This window comes from Schistocerca americana, chromosome 1 (assembly GCF_021461395.2).
Source record: "Schistocerca americana isolate TAMUIC-IGC-003095 chromosome 1, iqSchAmer2.1, whole genome shotgun sequence".
Classification (NCBI taxonomy): Eukaryota; Metazoa; Arthropoda; class Insecta; order Orthoptera; family Acrididae; genus Schistocerca; species Schistocerca americana.
The window spans coordinates 12,980,939-12,997,440 of record NC_060119.1 but is presented as its reverse complement, the minus strand read 5'-3'; the positions used below and the strand labels follow the sequence as shown (position 1 = coordinate 12,997,440).

Below are 16,502 nucleotides of genomic sequence, written 5' to 3'. Positions count from 1 at the left end.
TTGGGAAAATGTTGTACCTCCTCTGGATGTGGTTGACCTTTTGTGATAATATGCTAAACAACTGGTGTCTGTTTGTCATGACATCAGTGCTGTTGTCACTTGTTACAACAGAACACGTTGTTTCATTCTGCAATATATGCTATTGTGACTTGTCTCAGCTCGTTTCTTTAAGTAGTGTTGAATGAAGTTTCTAGGATTGTAAAATAGATAGTCAAAAAAAAAACAGAAAATTCCTATTTTTCACATGTAGTAGTAACTCATAACAGCTTACTAAAGACAGTGGGAAGTATACTTACCACTATAGTTTTTTGCTCCTAAATCACAAAAATAAAATAATCAAAAATTAAATGTAGTTGAAACTTCTAAAATGATACCAAAACAATTAACTTTACAGGGCTGCTACAAAAAATGTGCCCACAAATGGGTTAAAAACAAAGTATGCAAGCTGTGGGGGCAGTGTGAAACTTTTTTAAGCACTGTATTTGAAAAATATTATTCATTTTGTTCCACTTCTAGAATGTTAGGTTTTGTGGATTTTTGCTGTACATTAATGGGTGTGGATGCGTTCAGTGGAGGCAAGTGTGTCGTGTATGATTTTTCTCAGTAAATATGTCCTAGTGACGTTGCAGCATATCTCCAATGTTCTGGATGCATCAAATGAAGTTTAAAAGACAGCTAACTGCTGCTGCTGGTATGCCTCTTCATGTAAATGTCAGAGTTACTATTATTATTCAATACAGAAAGGAAGATTACCAGCTTAGCAATTTGCTGAAAATGAGTTCATTAAAGGGAATATTACAATTAACATCCTGTTAATGACAAATTAATTAGAGATGGGAAGCAGCCCCAGATTGGAGAAGGAAATTGGACGGATAGCTGACTCCATAAAAATTAATACATTTCATGCTGTGCTCGAGCACAGGCAATAAAAAACAGTGAGCAAACATGATGTGTGTACTTGTTGCCTCGGGGTCTCCTGCGAAACTGAGGTGCTTGAGTAAGCTACATCGCACTGCTTCGTTGTGTGCTTGTTGTCAAGCCAGTTTATGAAGTACACATCCCTCTTCATTTTTATATAACTTTGTTTTGAATGCACTGTACAAGAATATTGAATACATTGAAAATTATCGAGTTCAGCCATTCATTCACATGTAATATTCCAACAGCTCCATCACCGATGAGAGCCTTCAGGGGTGTAAAACGAGTAAGTGAGAAGTGCCACTGAACTACTAACAACCATTTTCATCTACTACTAATCTGCTCACCTTAATCATTATTGAAGGGGATCAGTTCTACATCATTTTATTTTTATAAATATACAGAGAAACAACTACTTGAAAAAAGCCAATGCTCTGCTACTTAAACTGCTCTGCCACTATTTTGATTTAATACTTCATGCTAAATGGGCATTTAATTTTACACAGGATACTGTCATCTAAACTTATTCTGATAAATTCATATACTTCCTTCCTGTGCAATGCCCTTCATGCTGTCAATGCCACGTTGGGACCGGTACAGTAGTTTCTGTTCCATGGAGAACCAACCGTACCTGCACATAGGCTATTATTATGATGGAATCACCACTTCAAAAGGCATTCCAAAGCTGCTGCCAGCTTCCCTCTGTGGAGTAAACCGTCTACCATTCCTGTCTGCTCCTAGAGAATATGTTGCATGGCTAAATATGGTTTTCTGTTAGAAAGTGTTTGTGTGTTGTGTATCTGAGGTGGGACAGGTAGGTAAATTCACATATCCAGGTAAATTATTGGTGGACTGGCTAATAAAACATTTTTTACTTTAATTTTGAATATTTGGGGATTTCCAGATTGCTCCTAATGTCAGCTGGCAGATGTTAATAGGGTGTTGCACCTGAATATAAAACAGTTTTCTTAACCCTAAGCTTCAATGCATATTCTCTATGGAAATTATTTATATTGTGATTGTTATGGTTGCAAACTTTGCAATTAATGCTAAATTCTCTCTTGTCAATTTGAGCAGCTCAGAGGTCAGCATATCTTGCTGCTATGTGGAGGACCCAGGTCCAATTCGTGGTAATGCCTTTTTCTTTAAAGGGCGGAGCTACTCCACACCCACACTGACATGGTGACCATCACCGAAGTTCTACCATCACCTCCGTTTGCTTTGTTACAATCGAGAAGTGCACAGGATGTGGGGTCATGATGTTGTCCGTAGGATTACCCACTAATACAGACACTTTGAGGCGATAGAAGTGTTCGAGAAGTGATCAGAAGGTAGCAGTTTTAAGGGCAGAGGGAGAAAAGTGCCGAGGCAAGCACTGAAGGAAAAGAAGTTCTGCAATTGTCTGGACAGATAGTAAGAGCAGTAGCAGTTTCTTTCTGTCTGCAAGCTTGAGGTTGTCGTTAGTTTTGGGTATTGTGCGATGCTCGATACCATTGTCGCAGCTTAAAACACTCTTTACGAGTGTCAGTCCTATTGAGGAGGGGTACTCCTGGGCTATGCACCTGAGTGTCTCCTGGGCCACCTGCAGCATCTGCACTTGTAACATGCCAAGGTCATTACACGAGTGGTCAATTGGCCATAAAGAGGTTTGGTTGGATATGTTTATGTTTAGTGTGCAATTCTGCTTTCCCGTATTGCCAGTTGGTCAGCTAGATATTTGCACCTGGCAATGCCATTTAGTTTTGCTGTAATGCAGGGATTCACCAGTGTTTATTTTGTCTGTGAGCTTGTGCTGTCAACAGGTGATTAATTGTCCCTAGATAGAAGTGTTTTTCAGCAGTTGTGTTTTCACCCGTGGTTGTGGTCGTAGTTTCCCAGGTTAAGAATGAAGTGATTGTCAGAGTGTCTCAAGTTCCTGTACAGTCGTGTGGTGAGTTTTTTGAATATCTGTGTGTGAGTTTCAAGGCATTATTCTCTGTGAAGGTCGACAGTGTGTGTGGACTGTGGTGCACTTCGTTCTGTATCACCTGTAGGCAGCACAGGTGGTCAGAGCCACGTAACCCCAGACTGCAGCTGCATGTATCATCATGGGTCTAATCAGTATCATGTACATGGACCTCGATACCCTCCTATTCAGTGTGCTTTACCTGTTGAGCTTAGAGTAACACTGTTTGAGCCTTGCATTTGCTCAGTTGGTCTGTCACTGAAGTATTTGACTTTCACACTGAAACATATTGGGCGTGTGTGTAGTGTTATTTGTCTGCAGTCTTAATGTGGGGTCCTGCCCACTCATCTCGTATATGGTGCCTAAAGGATGCTGCATTATCAAAATGCTATACAACAATTCAAGCAAACAACATTAATAGTTTTTATTACAAATAAGAAGCTTGACAATGCTTAAACTGGAATTTACAATGGTGTCGCAAGCAATAGGCAACATGCAGTATAAATGCGAGTCCTTTGCTATATACAATGTTTGTGCAAGTTTGACACACAGTTTGTGGGTCACTAATAACTGTTATTGTAGCATTCTGCACTAGGCCTGTCCGTATACTGTCCTAATCCTGTCCGAATACTGAGTGGCCGAGGCTGGCAGGAGCGGCACTTATATTCTCTTTGTCTAGGGGCCTGCTCCCGTTGTGGTGTGGTCCTTGCCAGTGGGCTATTGGCTGACGGTGTGTTCACTGCCTTCTTTGCTCTTGCAATCTTAATTTTCTTTCCAGAGCTTGTGGGTATGCCAGAACACTTAATGTTTGTGCAGTTGTTATGGTTTGTCAGTGAACAGAACTGCTTCACACTTGTCAGCATTTGCTTTAACACACTGTCGTTCCAGCTAGGCAGTTTTGTTTGCAGTTGCGAATTATGCCTGCTGGTTTTCAGTCTTGCACTAAGATGGTAGTGTCATCTGCGTAGATGATTGCCATTGTGTTTTGTTCAGTTGGAAAGTCATTGACGAAGAGATTAAACAAGAGGGGCCCTTGGATGCTGCCTTGGGGTACTCCCACTTGTATACTGTGTTGTGTTGACTGTTTGCCCTGAATGTCGGTCTTGAAACTTCTGTGGGTGAGATATGAGTGTGTAAGATGTATGAGCTCGTCGGAGAGACTAGCAGTGCAGAGTTTGCGAATGAGACGATTGTGCCGCAGATGACTGAAGACCAGGAACAGCGCTCCTGTAGCTTTGTTGGTGTTGGGGGTGTGTGTAATATGTTCTACTGCACGGAGGAGATGTTGTGTTGTGGAGTGGTGATTGCTGAATCCAAATTGCTCCAGTCTCAGTGAGTCATTGGTGTTGCAGTGCATAGTAAGATGTTTGAGAATCATCTTCTCAACAATCTTATTCAGGGAGCTCAGCAGGCTGATGGCTCTGTAATTTTGTGGTAGGGAGTGGTATTTCCCTGGCTTCCTGAACATCAGGACAGGGAAGTGTTGATGTTGTAGAATGGTATTCGTCATATGTGTGAGATGCTCTATAGCTTTATTCGTGAACTCCTGGGTGATACGGTTTTGAAAGTGATTGGGACCAGGAGCTTTTCTAGCTGTTTTGTGCTTAATAACCTGTGTAATTTCATGTGTAGCAGTATGTATTGTTACATTGCACTTGTGCTGGGTTACAAGCCGTGGAACCTCCTGGTCCATTTCAAGTAGCAGTGCTGGATTGGAAGGAGCCAGATTCAGTGTGAAAGATGTTGCTAGTGTTCTGGTCATCAGCTCATGCTTCTCCTCCATGGAGTATGCTGGTCTGTAAGGTATTTGTAAACTTGGTGTGTAGTATTTCTTCTTGGTGGAGTGGACAGCTATTTGCCACACTCCAGGTGATGTGGTATGGAGCCCTGCGAGTGTATTGTCCCAGTTAGTGGTTTTAAAAATTTTAATTTACCCTGTATGATCCCCTGGAGCCTGCTAATATGCTGTTTGTACAGCCAGTATCTCCCGAGATGATCTCTCATTGACATTGGCCCCTGTATTTCTGGGAGCAGGGCCATTGAGCATTCTTGTGGTATAAGTACTGTAATGGTACCTGCTATTGCATCCTGAACTACGGTGGTAAGGGCTTTGACAGCTTCAACAAGTTTCCTGCTTTGTGTAATTTTGGGAATTTGTGGGATACGACTTTTCAAGCATTTCCTTGAACAATGCCCAATTCACATGCTTGTTGCTCAGTATCCTGTCAGATTCATCATACTGCTGTGTTTCTTGCGAGTAAAGTATTACAGGTGTTTGGTGAGGCCAAATCACGTATAATTTCAATGTTGATTGTGACTATAATGCCTATCACATCTAGTCTCTGTTCCCTGTTTTAAGGGTCACCTCAGCTGGCACTAGTGTAATGTAGTTTGGGCGCAGAGCATGTTCGCACAGTTTTTTTGCTATTGGTGTTTGATCTTTGTTAGTTCCAAGCAGAGTGTTTAGCATTAAGATCACCAGTGGCTATTAGTCACTATGCTATGTTGAGTATTGTGCTGATATCGCTTGTTATGATGTTACCAGATCAATTGTATATCGATATCAATGTAGTTTTCACTCAGTTGACTTGACCCTAACAGCTGTGGCTTCTAGTCTTTCAGGTTTAGGGATCTTAATATTTGTGTATTCTTTGTCTCAATGTATGATGATTGCTGTTCCACGCACAGTTGTGCCTTCAGGTGGTCAGTACAATAGATGTAATATCTTGGGAAGAGTAGTTGATTGTGTGACTGGAGCTCAGCTTCGTTCATGAGAGCAATCCAGATTCCCTTCTCCTCCATAAATGCAGCTAGCTCTGCCCTTTTGTTGCCAATCCCATCTGCATTCCAGAATAGCATCTGGGTCAAAGTACTGTTGTTTGTGTTTTGTGGTGTATTATCTATGGAAGTGTGTGGGCAGTGTGGTGATAGCAGTTTGTATAGCAGCCATGCACTGGCTGTGTGTAGCCATCATGAGTTTGTGCATGTGTTACGATGAAGAGCCTCAAGAGGATCTTAAGCCATGTGAGTGGGGTATAGTGTCTCCACTATGCCTCTGATTGTGGTGAGAATGTTTGTTATGTCAGCCAAAGTGCTGGCGCTGGTGTTGGTGGCTGGTGGTCCTTATGTTGGTGTACTGGATGGGCTGGCTTGTGTGTTATTCATGGTTCGTATTTCATCTGGGGTCACCTGTGTTATTGCTGTGGTGAGGGGGGCAAGAGTGTGAGTTACAGTTACATTGTTCCTTTGAATGTGTTCCTACGTTTGTCTGGTCTGTTGTGGGTGTATTTGTTGTGGTGTGATAGTGTCCCCTCTTTTGTTTTTTGGGTACCTCCATTTTATTTCGTGTGTTTGTTTTTGCCCTAGTTTGGGTGTGTCTTCTGTGATATCACAAGTGTCACAATCTGGCCCAGACAGAGTTGACTTGGTGTTGTCTGGGACCGGCAGTGTTGTCATCAGTACAGGGGCAGTTTCTAGCATTGCAGGGGTGGGTTGTGGTTCTGTTGTGGGAATGTGCCATGAGTTTGTGGAGCTCTGTGCATCCTCAGTTCATCCACTTCCACTGACAATGCCAGTAAAAGAGATTCCACACCTTACTGGTTGGGGGGTGGGGAGTGTCTTGGAGCTGTTCTGGTTACCACTTGTCTGTCTTTGGCACTTTTGCACCTTAGAGCTTCTTTGTATGCTGCACACCATCTGTAGTTTGCACACGGACCCCTCCACATTTGGTACATTTGATAGTTGTACCAAGTTTAAAGTGTCGTGCTACACGGTTACCAGTGCATTTGCGGCACCGTGTGCCAGATCACATCGGGTGCCGCACGGCCAAACTGCTGGCAGTGGTGGCACTGTTGGGGGACACACGGAGGTGTGTATATTTCTACTACGACCATGTGAAGCAATAGCATCTGCGTCAGAAAGTTGCAGGAGTAAGCTGTGTTGTCCAACTCCACTAAATAGTTTGGCTGCAATCTGTGTGTCACAAATCCCAGAAATCATCTCATGCTCTCACAGTCCCAGCTGAGAGCTGTGATTATACCATGAAGAATGTCATTGAGGGTTGTGGTGTCAACTCCTTTCATGATGTACATTCGAGTTTTCCTCCTTGGGTGCTATATTTATGATACTCAATTCCCCCAGCTTTGATGAATTTCAGGAGATTTGTGCAATCTGTTTTGTTGCATACATACAGTGATACATGGTCCCTTGTGAGTTTTGTGTTTGGTATATGGTGGGGAGTGACATTCTACAAATGTCTTGTTTAGCTTGCCGAGGCAAGTGTAATTGTGTATTATGACCAGTGGGAAGCCAGTCGGTGTAGTGTTCTGCATAGCGGCTGGCGTAGTGTTGTGTAGTTGAGGTGCTGCAGAATTGTTTGTATGGTCCCTCATATTACCGATGCTCAGAACTGGTGTTGGTAAAAGCACGCTGCATTTGCCGTGTGAGTCAGTAGGCACAGTTGTTCATGTATGTTGCTGCTGATTGCATTTTGGACCCACCAGCTTCCAAGGTCCATCTTTGTTCCACGGAGCTGTCACTTCCAGCTCGAGGACTACTGCGGTGATATTGAGGGCCTCTCTAGTAGATTCACTGGTGGTGTGACTGGTGTTGGTGTTGCTGTTGCTGTTGCGTTGCTTCCACCCGTCATTTGGACAATGAGCTCATGCTGTCTCCGAGCCATTGCTTCTTGATTTGTGGCAGCAAAGTCCAGATTTAGCTGGTTCATCACTTATTGATAGGTGGCAAAGCAGGACAGAAACATCGAAGGGAACAGATGGCACTCCTGCCTCTTGTGCTGCAGTCTTGCTACGGGTCGTCGGGTGGCATCTGCTCGGTGGATCTGCGTCTCCCAGACATAAAGATATTTTTAAGGATAGAATGTGGATATGAGACAATTTTACTTTTTCATCTGAAAAGACAATTTTGCTTTTTTTAGTGTACATACAGAAGAGGGGAGACCTTATGACTCACTTGTGCAAGATGCAATGCTCAGTGCAAGAGAGCATGGGTGGAAGACAGCAGCCTGTACTGGACAGTGTTGTCCAATGTGAACGTGCCCCGGACACTGAAATACCCTATTAAAGAATGGGAGAGTCACACTGGGGAAGTTCCAACCACAGTTGCAGGAACTTTGAGCCAGAACTCTTGGCCACCTAGCACTGTAAAGTGTGTAGCAGCGTGTGGTTGTTAGTGACACTCCAAAGAGTGTCCTGTGGCATCTACGCCAGTTTTAGCGTATGTGTAACACAAATATCCTCTCGTGGCTACTGCAGGTACAGGGGGAAGGCAGCTGCTCAGCTGCAACTCACCCGTAGTACTGCCCGTGGTTTTCCTTGGTGGGAGGACTGGAACGAGGAGCACCAAGCCTTGTGATGCCCATTGAGGAACTGAGGAACTGAGACGTAGTGACTCTGAGGTCAAGAAAGGTGGCAGTGACCAGAACAGGGTGTGCTGATTTCCCCCCCCCCCCCCTCCACCCCCTACCATACTGCTTTCAGTGATGCCATTGCAGAGGATTACACTGTGGTTGGTCATCTGGTTTTTATGTGGGCCAGAACATGAAGCTTTCCTTTGCTTTTTTTTGCTAAATTGACTCTTACTTGTGGACACAAACACCTATACAGGGCAAATGTATTGGCATCCAGGGTTTGGTTATTTGGGGGGGGGGGGGGGGGGGAGTGACGGTTTGTTATTGTTTCCACCCCACCTCGCCCAGCTTACCTCAAAAATGCAACTCGCTAGCAACCTCGCTGTTAGCATACGACAGACATCTACAATTTTAATAACAATAATAAACACACAAATATATATTAAATTATTCAATATAATAGTAACAATACAAATAGGTGAATCAAAGAAGGAAGAAAACATAGAACAAACAAATGAACTTCAGAAAGTGTACAAACTGACATGGACACACTATAATAAAAGAAACATTTCAGTACAAGGCAAACACATGCGCTACAATACAGTTATAATATCAGAAGCACTCTTCGCATCAGAAATGACCACAATCTGTGGACCAGGCACCACAAAGCAGAAAGAATACAATGCAAAATCCTCAGAAAATTTTTTGGAGCAGTGCACAGAGATGGCATATGAATGAAGAGATCAACCAGAGAATTATAAGAACACAGAGGCAGACTCAGTCACAATCAGAAAACACCGACTAACATTCTGTGGACACATACACACAATGAACAGCGACAGATTCACAAAGGGATTTAGGATGTAGTAAATGCCTTAATCAAAAAAACACGGTCGTTTCAAGAAATAGAAGAATGCTAAAACGAGCAGGAATCAGAATGGAAATGATGAATGAAAGAGACAAATTCAGAAACAAAATTATAAACATAAAACTTGAAGTAAAGGGAAGGAAGAAAACAGAGAAAATATGTACATATCAAAGGTAACAAGAACACAGTCAAAGAATGAAAAGATTTTGGGAAGAGAAAAGGGAGGAGGAAAGAAGGAAAAAGCTGAACAATCACGTAACAACCAAGTTGAACTCTGTCAAAGTGTGTGCTCACCATCATTATTTCAATAAACATTATGACTGAACAGAGGTCTGCAAACACATGTGATGAGGGGAATACTGTTTCTATCAGTGATTTCCAACTGTGTTCAGGAAGTCATTCTTTCTGTTGTTGTTGTATCGGATCTGTTGTTGACAGCTGGTATGTTCAACCCAGTGGTGTGCAGCTTTACCCGGCTGGAATGTTGTCAATCAGACCAAAAGCATGTCCTTGTGGGCAGACCCTAGCACGAGCAACTGAAAAGTGTTCTTTATTACATGTAGCTTGTCATTGCTGGAAGAACTTGGCATTTTTGACACACTTCTGTTTCCACGCTACCTCCTTCTCCAAAAGTTATGTGTGCATTTGGAAATTGGTGAAGTAAAAAATATAAAGACATCGTGTCATTCTGCCACATCTGTCTGTAGTGTGCATTTTGGGGTGCGTGTACGATACAAGGCATTTAGGTATGGTGAGGTTACTTAGCCATTAGTGTTCACAATGGCTGGCATAAAGGAAACATGACAAGTATTACATTAGAAAGCAACAGCGATAGCTTTCCGACCGCGTAAATTCTACTAGGCAGAGTCAGAAGCAGACACAGTGGCCTGTGCCAGATACGAGGGTTGGAAGTGGCTGAAATGTGAGTCGTGGGATAGAGAGAAAGAGAGAGAGAGAGAGAGAACACACAGACAGCACCATAAAGCATTCCCCATCTCTTTCTGCACAGAATGCACCACACTGCTGCCTTCTTAAGGGCACCCCAGTATAACATGTTGTTTGGGAAGTGTTTGGTAGTTACCATCATTGCTATGACCTCCCCTTGTATCCACTCCTGCAAGATTGTGAAATCTACAGCCACTGAGGAGATTTATGTGAGATGTTCCTATCAACTTTATGTAATATTCATATTGCACACTTCTGCAGACAAAACAGATTTTCGACCTTAGCTTAGGAAAGTAAAGAATCATCACAGATCATTAAGGTTCAAAGAACTTGTCTTGAACACTGTAAGGGATCCGTGATCCCACAAACATAGATGCTAGTATCTGACGCCCAGGTCGATAGCGGACAGGAGTCGATTGTCGAGAGCCGCAGTAGGCAGTGACACTAGTGCTGAGTGCGCAGTAGTATGGTAGAGTGTCGAGTGAGAAGTAGAGTGGGAAAGACGGTCAAGAATGGTGGTCGAGTGAGTTGTAAATGGTAAAATTCACTGGAGTATGATGAGTGAGCACGTCCCCCTGATCGTCGTGGGGTTGACTCTCACTAATGCCGATTCGCGAGTGATAAGAAACAGAAAGTGACAAGTGCCGAATTACGTGTTTCACGTCAACCGCGTCGGCCAGCAACAACCATGGATTGCAGTGAGGATTGTTGTGAATGTTAAACATCAGCATTGCGTGTGACAAAGTACTGAAAATCAGCAATCAATAAAAAGAGATAACCGCAATTAGACGTGTAAGGCAAAGGTAGCAACTGCCTCAGAATTTGTGTGTTAGTAGGAAATATATATCAGTTGTACTTCGCAACCTTTGTGATACTTAACAATAGACAAACTTTCAATCATTAGCTATTCCGTCTCAGAACAGCCGCATTCGGTTGAAATACTCCTGAAACCACAGCAGAACAACCAATAGCCTTTCATCCATTAAGCACACGGTCATATATCATAATAATTAACTGTTTGGTGGCTTCGGTAAATTACCCAAAATCCAGTAAAGGAATTAATCGGGGGTGTTTCAACACAACTGCTTAAAAATTCTTTTGTAGTTAACCTATTTTCTGATCATGAAGAGTTCTTTGTTACAGCTTGTATTTTTGTTCCAGGTGGCACTGAACTTGATGGCTGTAGTGATGTCGTGAAGGCACAAAGTCGGAAGTTGTTAAACCTTCAGAAACAAGATTTTCAAAAGTACTTCTTCTCAGATACCAATATTTCGCCCCTGTTTGTGTCGGATTCACAGTTGTCTCAGTTGTTGTCACATAATTTGAGTGTAGTGACTGAATCTAGAAAACAGTTTCTTTTGCTTCCCTGTACCCCAAGCACTATGTGCAATGCAGGACTCCTAACAAGACAAACACACAGAGCACAGCCCTCTGTCTTCTCTTGCCGTTTCTGCAGTTTGGGAGCACTGTCCGGAAGTCTGACTCATGTTGACCGGACCGGCAGGGCGAAAATGGTCGACGTGGGTTCGAAGCTGGTGACAGAATGGACTGCTAGAGCACGAGCACTGATGAAACTCGTACGAGAAAATGGCCTGAAGAAAGGTGACGTACTTAGCGTTGCTCGCCTGGCGGGAATTGTGGGGGCCAAGCAGACGTCCAGCCTTATCCCTCTGTGTCATAATATATCTTTATCCTCTGTGGCTGTGGACATTGAACTGGACTCTGCTCTCAACTGTGTGATTATAACTGGCACGGCAAAGTGTAGAGGGCAGACGGGCGTGGAGATGGAAGCTCTCACTGCTGTATCGGTGTCTACCTTAACAGTGTACGATATGTGCAAAGCTGTGAGCCATGACATTGTGATATCTGAAATAATGCTTCTGACCAAAAGTGGGGGAACTAGAGGAGACTTCCACCGGACATGAGCATCTGTGTGGGTCAGTGAAATAAGTTAAGTATACCTGGTGTGATGTAGGCAAATTTCAAAGTCTGTTCGTAGTTATCATAAATTATATACACATCGAATTGGCCTGAATATAAGTTGCACCTTTAATTTCGAAAAAGAGAGAAACTTAACTAAAAATAATTTGTCAAGTTGCCCATTTACAAAAGCTTTTCAAAATGTGATTTACCCTTAACCACTTTTTTTGTAGTACACTGTAGATAAATTACACACAAAAACAAAGCTTTCAGTTGCAGTTTCCATGTGAGACACTCTTAACTTCACTAACATTCATTGTTTTGTCACTGTCAGTATTTTTGTCACTCTCCTCCCAAAGTACAGTGCCGTCGCTACAATCCCGGGCATTGCATGTGCAGCATTTCTTGAACCGTACCTTTAAAAAGCACATCTGTTAGATGAATAACTGTGAGTTTGAAATTTGCAACGTAACTGTACCGAATTCCAAAATTTTCTCTCAATGTTGTGCTTCATTGGTGAAGAATAAATTATATTCTTTAGTTAGAGAAAAACTGTGCCTGTCCCATTGTCTAAAATAGTGAAACTGTGAGAATGGTAATACAGAGGGGTCCAGAAAAATGTAGACTCTCTTTGATAGTCAATATTGATGGAACAAAATGGCATAGTGTCAAAATTCTTGCATGGGAGGAAGATCATTTTGTGTGTTCAAAGTGACACCTGTTAGCAGCCAAGCAACATCAATGTTGCTGAATTGTTGACTGAAGTACAGCTGTCAGTGTTGCCAGTGTGGTAGCTGCACAGGATGTCTTGATGGGTTCTCATATCTCATTCAGTGTAGCTGGGTTCTGTTGGTAAACTTTGTTTGTTGAGGTCCCCCATTGGTAGAAGTCGAGAATTGTATGGTCCCGTGACCTTGGTGGGCACTTGACAGCTCCTCTTCGACTTATCCGTCGCCCAGGTAGATTTTCATCTAAGAGGAATCTGATATCTCTGTGGTGGTGAGGCGGAGTACAGTCTTGTAGGTAAAAATCTTTTGTTTCCAAACACCTCTTGGATGGCTAATAAAATCAATGTTTGCAGCATATGATACACCTCACCAGTTATGTACCTTCAAAGAAGAATGGGTCAGAGAAACAATACTATGACGGACCACACCACACATTAACACCAAGTGAAGTAACACGTTTGTCCATGTGAACATGAGGATTTTCAGCAGGCCAATACACGCAGCTATGACAGTTTACATTACCATTCAGGTTGAATTGTGCCTCATTAGGCCAGATAACCTTCCCTGCAAATCATCATCTTCGTGAAGCATGCCTTCAGACCACTCGTAGTGCTCCATCCTTCGATTTGGGTTGTCCTCATTCATAGTGTGAAACAATCTTGGAATGTACACTTTCCACTTTGCAGTCTTCAGAATTTATCATGCACTTGATCAGCTTATCCCACTTCCCCATACACCCTGCTTCATAGATTTTTGAGATGATCTAGAAAAATGTTGCAATACAGCAGTGTTGGAACCTGGAGGTTGATGTTCTTGTTCGGAGGACCTTTCCTTGTGCACATTTTAAACAGTATTGTCGGCTTAAAATTTATACCAAATACAATAAATTGTTGTTTCAGTACAGCCTTGCATTGCTCAAACAATAGTTGTACTTCATTCAGTGCTGCATTGTCATCTGCTGGAAACCCACACGACAACATCTGCTGGGAAAACAGTGGTTTATGCTACCACTCAAAATTGCAGCCATATAACACATTGTTCCAAAGGTAATAACAATCAGAAAATGTCTACACTTCTCTGGATCCCTCTGTAGTCACTACCTAAATGGGATAGCAACAAAGAGAATGTTTGCAGTGCTACCTCATACACAACAATTGATTTACAAACTGTAGTGATATTTTTGTTTCATTTCAAACTTAAGAAGAAGCACTACAGTTGAGGTTTCTATGATTCATAAAAGTCCCAGTTTTTATGGGGTGTGCTGTATACATTAATTTTTTTGGAGATTTTTTGTAGAAATGGTGTATCTTATATTCAGGCCAGTATGGTACCCGTTTCCATCCTGTTTTAAGTCTTAATTCAAAATATTTATCTTTCTTTTTCCAATACCTGATCAATTTGAGAGAGATATTTAAAACAAAAAATAAGCACTAGCAAGTACGTTAATTTGCTATTGTTAAAACTTTTTCTCGTGCATGTTCTCTACAATTTTGATATGACACCACCTGCACTCTTATCTTGTTGCCAGTAAAAAGTGAGTAAGTAGGTCATTAAACTCTCTCTCTCTCTCTGTGCCCTCCCCCAGCTGTGTGGTAGTGTCCTCTGTGTTGCTCTATTGTTTCAATTTTTGATGGTTGCTACTTGAGACTGATCATCAGATGGAGCAGGCCTGTAATTTGTTCCCTCTGCCTTCGTGCTTCATCTGCAATCTGCTCTGACAGACACCATCCTCGGATATCCGTGTTGCGTGATATTCCGAGTGTCATCTACACTCACGGGCACGATCCTTGTGTGTTATGTTTTCAGTCCAAGCTGGCTGGTAGAATTCTGTTTGCGGGCTGTCCCCGTTTGGGGACAAGGATTGGCAGGGCATGAAACCCTAATCTTTCATCTTTCAGTTAACTCAAATGTTAAGTGTCACTTTTTTCATGTACTGTGGTTACAAATATGAGAAAATACAAAATGAAAATTTCTCAACATAGTCATGTTTCTTTTCAGTATGTTTCTCAGATCAGTACACTGCAATGTAAATATTCCATTAAAAGAATATATTTTTGATTGTTTCTTCAGTCAGAGATGCATTGCCTTTTTGACTTAACAATCAATGTCAAATCATTGTCCCTCAAACAATCCTGCAGGGATTTGACAACGTGAGACCATGGCTTTATGGAGGATCACCTAGAATTAGCTGCCGTCTTTTCTGACATGATTTTAAATCAATGCTATCATCACTGTTTCTTTTGCTTAGGGTTTTGAGTCTAGGAATGATGCAAACAATCGGCAGTTTATTTCCTTCTTACGTGATCTTGTTTTCTCCTCCCTACCCCCCTTTCTTCTTTCATTTGGTAGCCTCGAGCAAATTGAATATTCCTGCATTTGTATGTATTTATTAATCTGTTTGTGCCTCTAATTCTTAAAAGATTTCATTATGGCACTAATACTCTGAAGCAGCAAATTTGGGGAAAAAGAGCTGCATTCATTTATGCTGTTGTAAAATGGAGGAATTGGTTGTAGTTGGAAAAAAAATCTGCCTTTTACAGCTGCTGATTTTTGTCATTTATTTTACGTAGCCCAGCCATGATCTACAATCAGGTCTTCCTTTTTATGTTGTATTTTTTATAAGAATGTTGAAACATAGATGATTGTTATGCATCTTTGCAGCACCTAAACTTGAATATTGTACTTAAAAATGTTATTTGTTGTCTTTTTTAAATTAAATTGTTATGTTTAAGAAGTGAATTAAATAACTGTTATCTGTGGCATAATTTTGTAGCAGCTAAAATTAAATGCTGGTCTTCGATATTTTAATTGTTATAGTTTGGGGTATGATTGTTGTAATTAGAAAATGAATGAGTGCCTTGTGCACTATGTTGTAACAGTAATTTGGAGTTTATTTTGTACATCATCTGGTGTAAATTATAAGAATTTAAGCAACAACTTCTGTCTCTCAACACCTTTCTTAATAACACTATTCCAGTAACTGGATATGCATATTGAAATATCTGTGTTGTATATTAGATTCTATGACCTGTACCGAGGCAATATTTTGCGATTGCAAATTTTCTTGACTATTATTAAGTGTGTGTGTTTGTGTGTTGCTTATGCCCTACATACGAGTCCTCCAAGCTACTGATGATCTGTTCAATGTACGACATGCCAAAATGCTACGGCTGCATGGGGAGATACAATTAAATCCTATCCCCCCCCCCCCCCCCCCCCCCCTCTCTCTCTCTCTCTCTCTCTCTCTCTCTCTCTCTCTCTCTCTCTCTCTCTCTCAAAGATTGGCAGGTTCAGGAATCTAACAAAGAAAGATTTTAATCACGGTTTCTTTTTCATCTCTATCATACAATGTAGTCCAATTTTTTGCTAATACAGAAATAACATTTTGTGATTTATGTTGTGTACTTTTCAAAAGATCTAATGATGTCCTCATTCCTTTCTTATAAACAAAACAAGAAGAAACTGACAATAATTGTCATCAAAATAAAACACAGAACAGTGTCTCCATAGCATCAATGAGCACATCCTTTCAGCACCTTTGACCCAGGCAATGAACACAGCAGCGGTCAGTCTATGACTTGCAGCAGGTGAATCCCAGTCAGCTGCATTGCTCATGCACCCCACGTAAATAATAATAAACAAAATCTAACAATACACATAACCAAGTCTTGATTTGTGACAGTATACCGCTTGTAATTTTTCCTCCTCCTTTTCTACGTAATTCTGTAGTTCTCAATTCGTTCGAGCAATCAATCATTCATGATAGGAAATACAGTCATAGCTCAGTCACTCAAAGTGATTCTGAAATTT

General features: G+C 41.6%; 1 protein-coding gene and 1 pseudogene across 1 annotated transcript; both read left to right on the top strand.

Moving 5' to 3' along the window:
• Window positions 1–11,241, top strand: part of LOC124622013 — a 99,742-nt pseudogene extending 88,501 nt beyond the window's left edge.
• A 314-nt stretch (window positions 11,242–11,555) lies between these two features.
• Window positions 11,556–11,969, top strand: LOC124621995 (cyclic pyranopterin monophosphate synthase-like). Its single transcript, XM_047147544.1, has one exon. It carries the CDS (start codon window positions 11,556–11,558, stop codon window positions 11,967–11,969), a length of 414 nt encoding a protein of 137 aa, XP_047003500.1.
• Window positions 11,970–16,502: the final 4,533 nt, after the last annotated feature.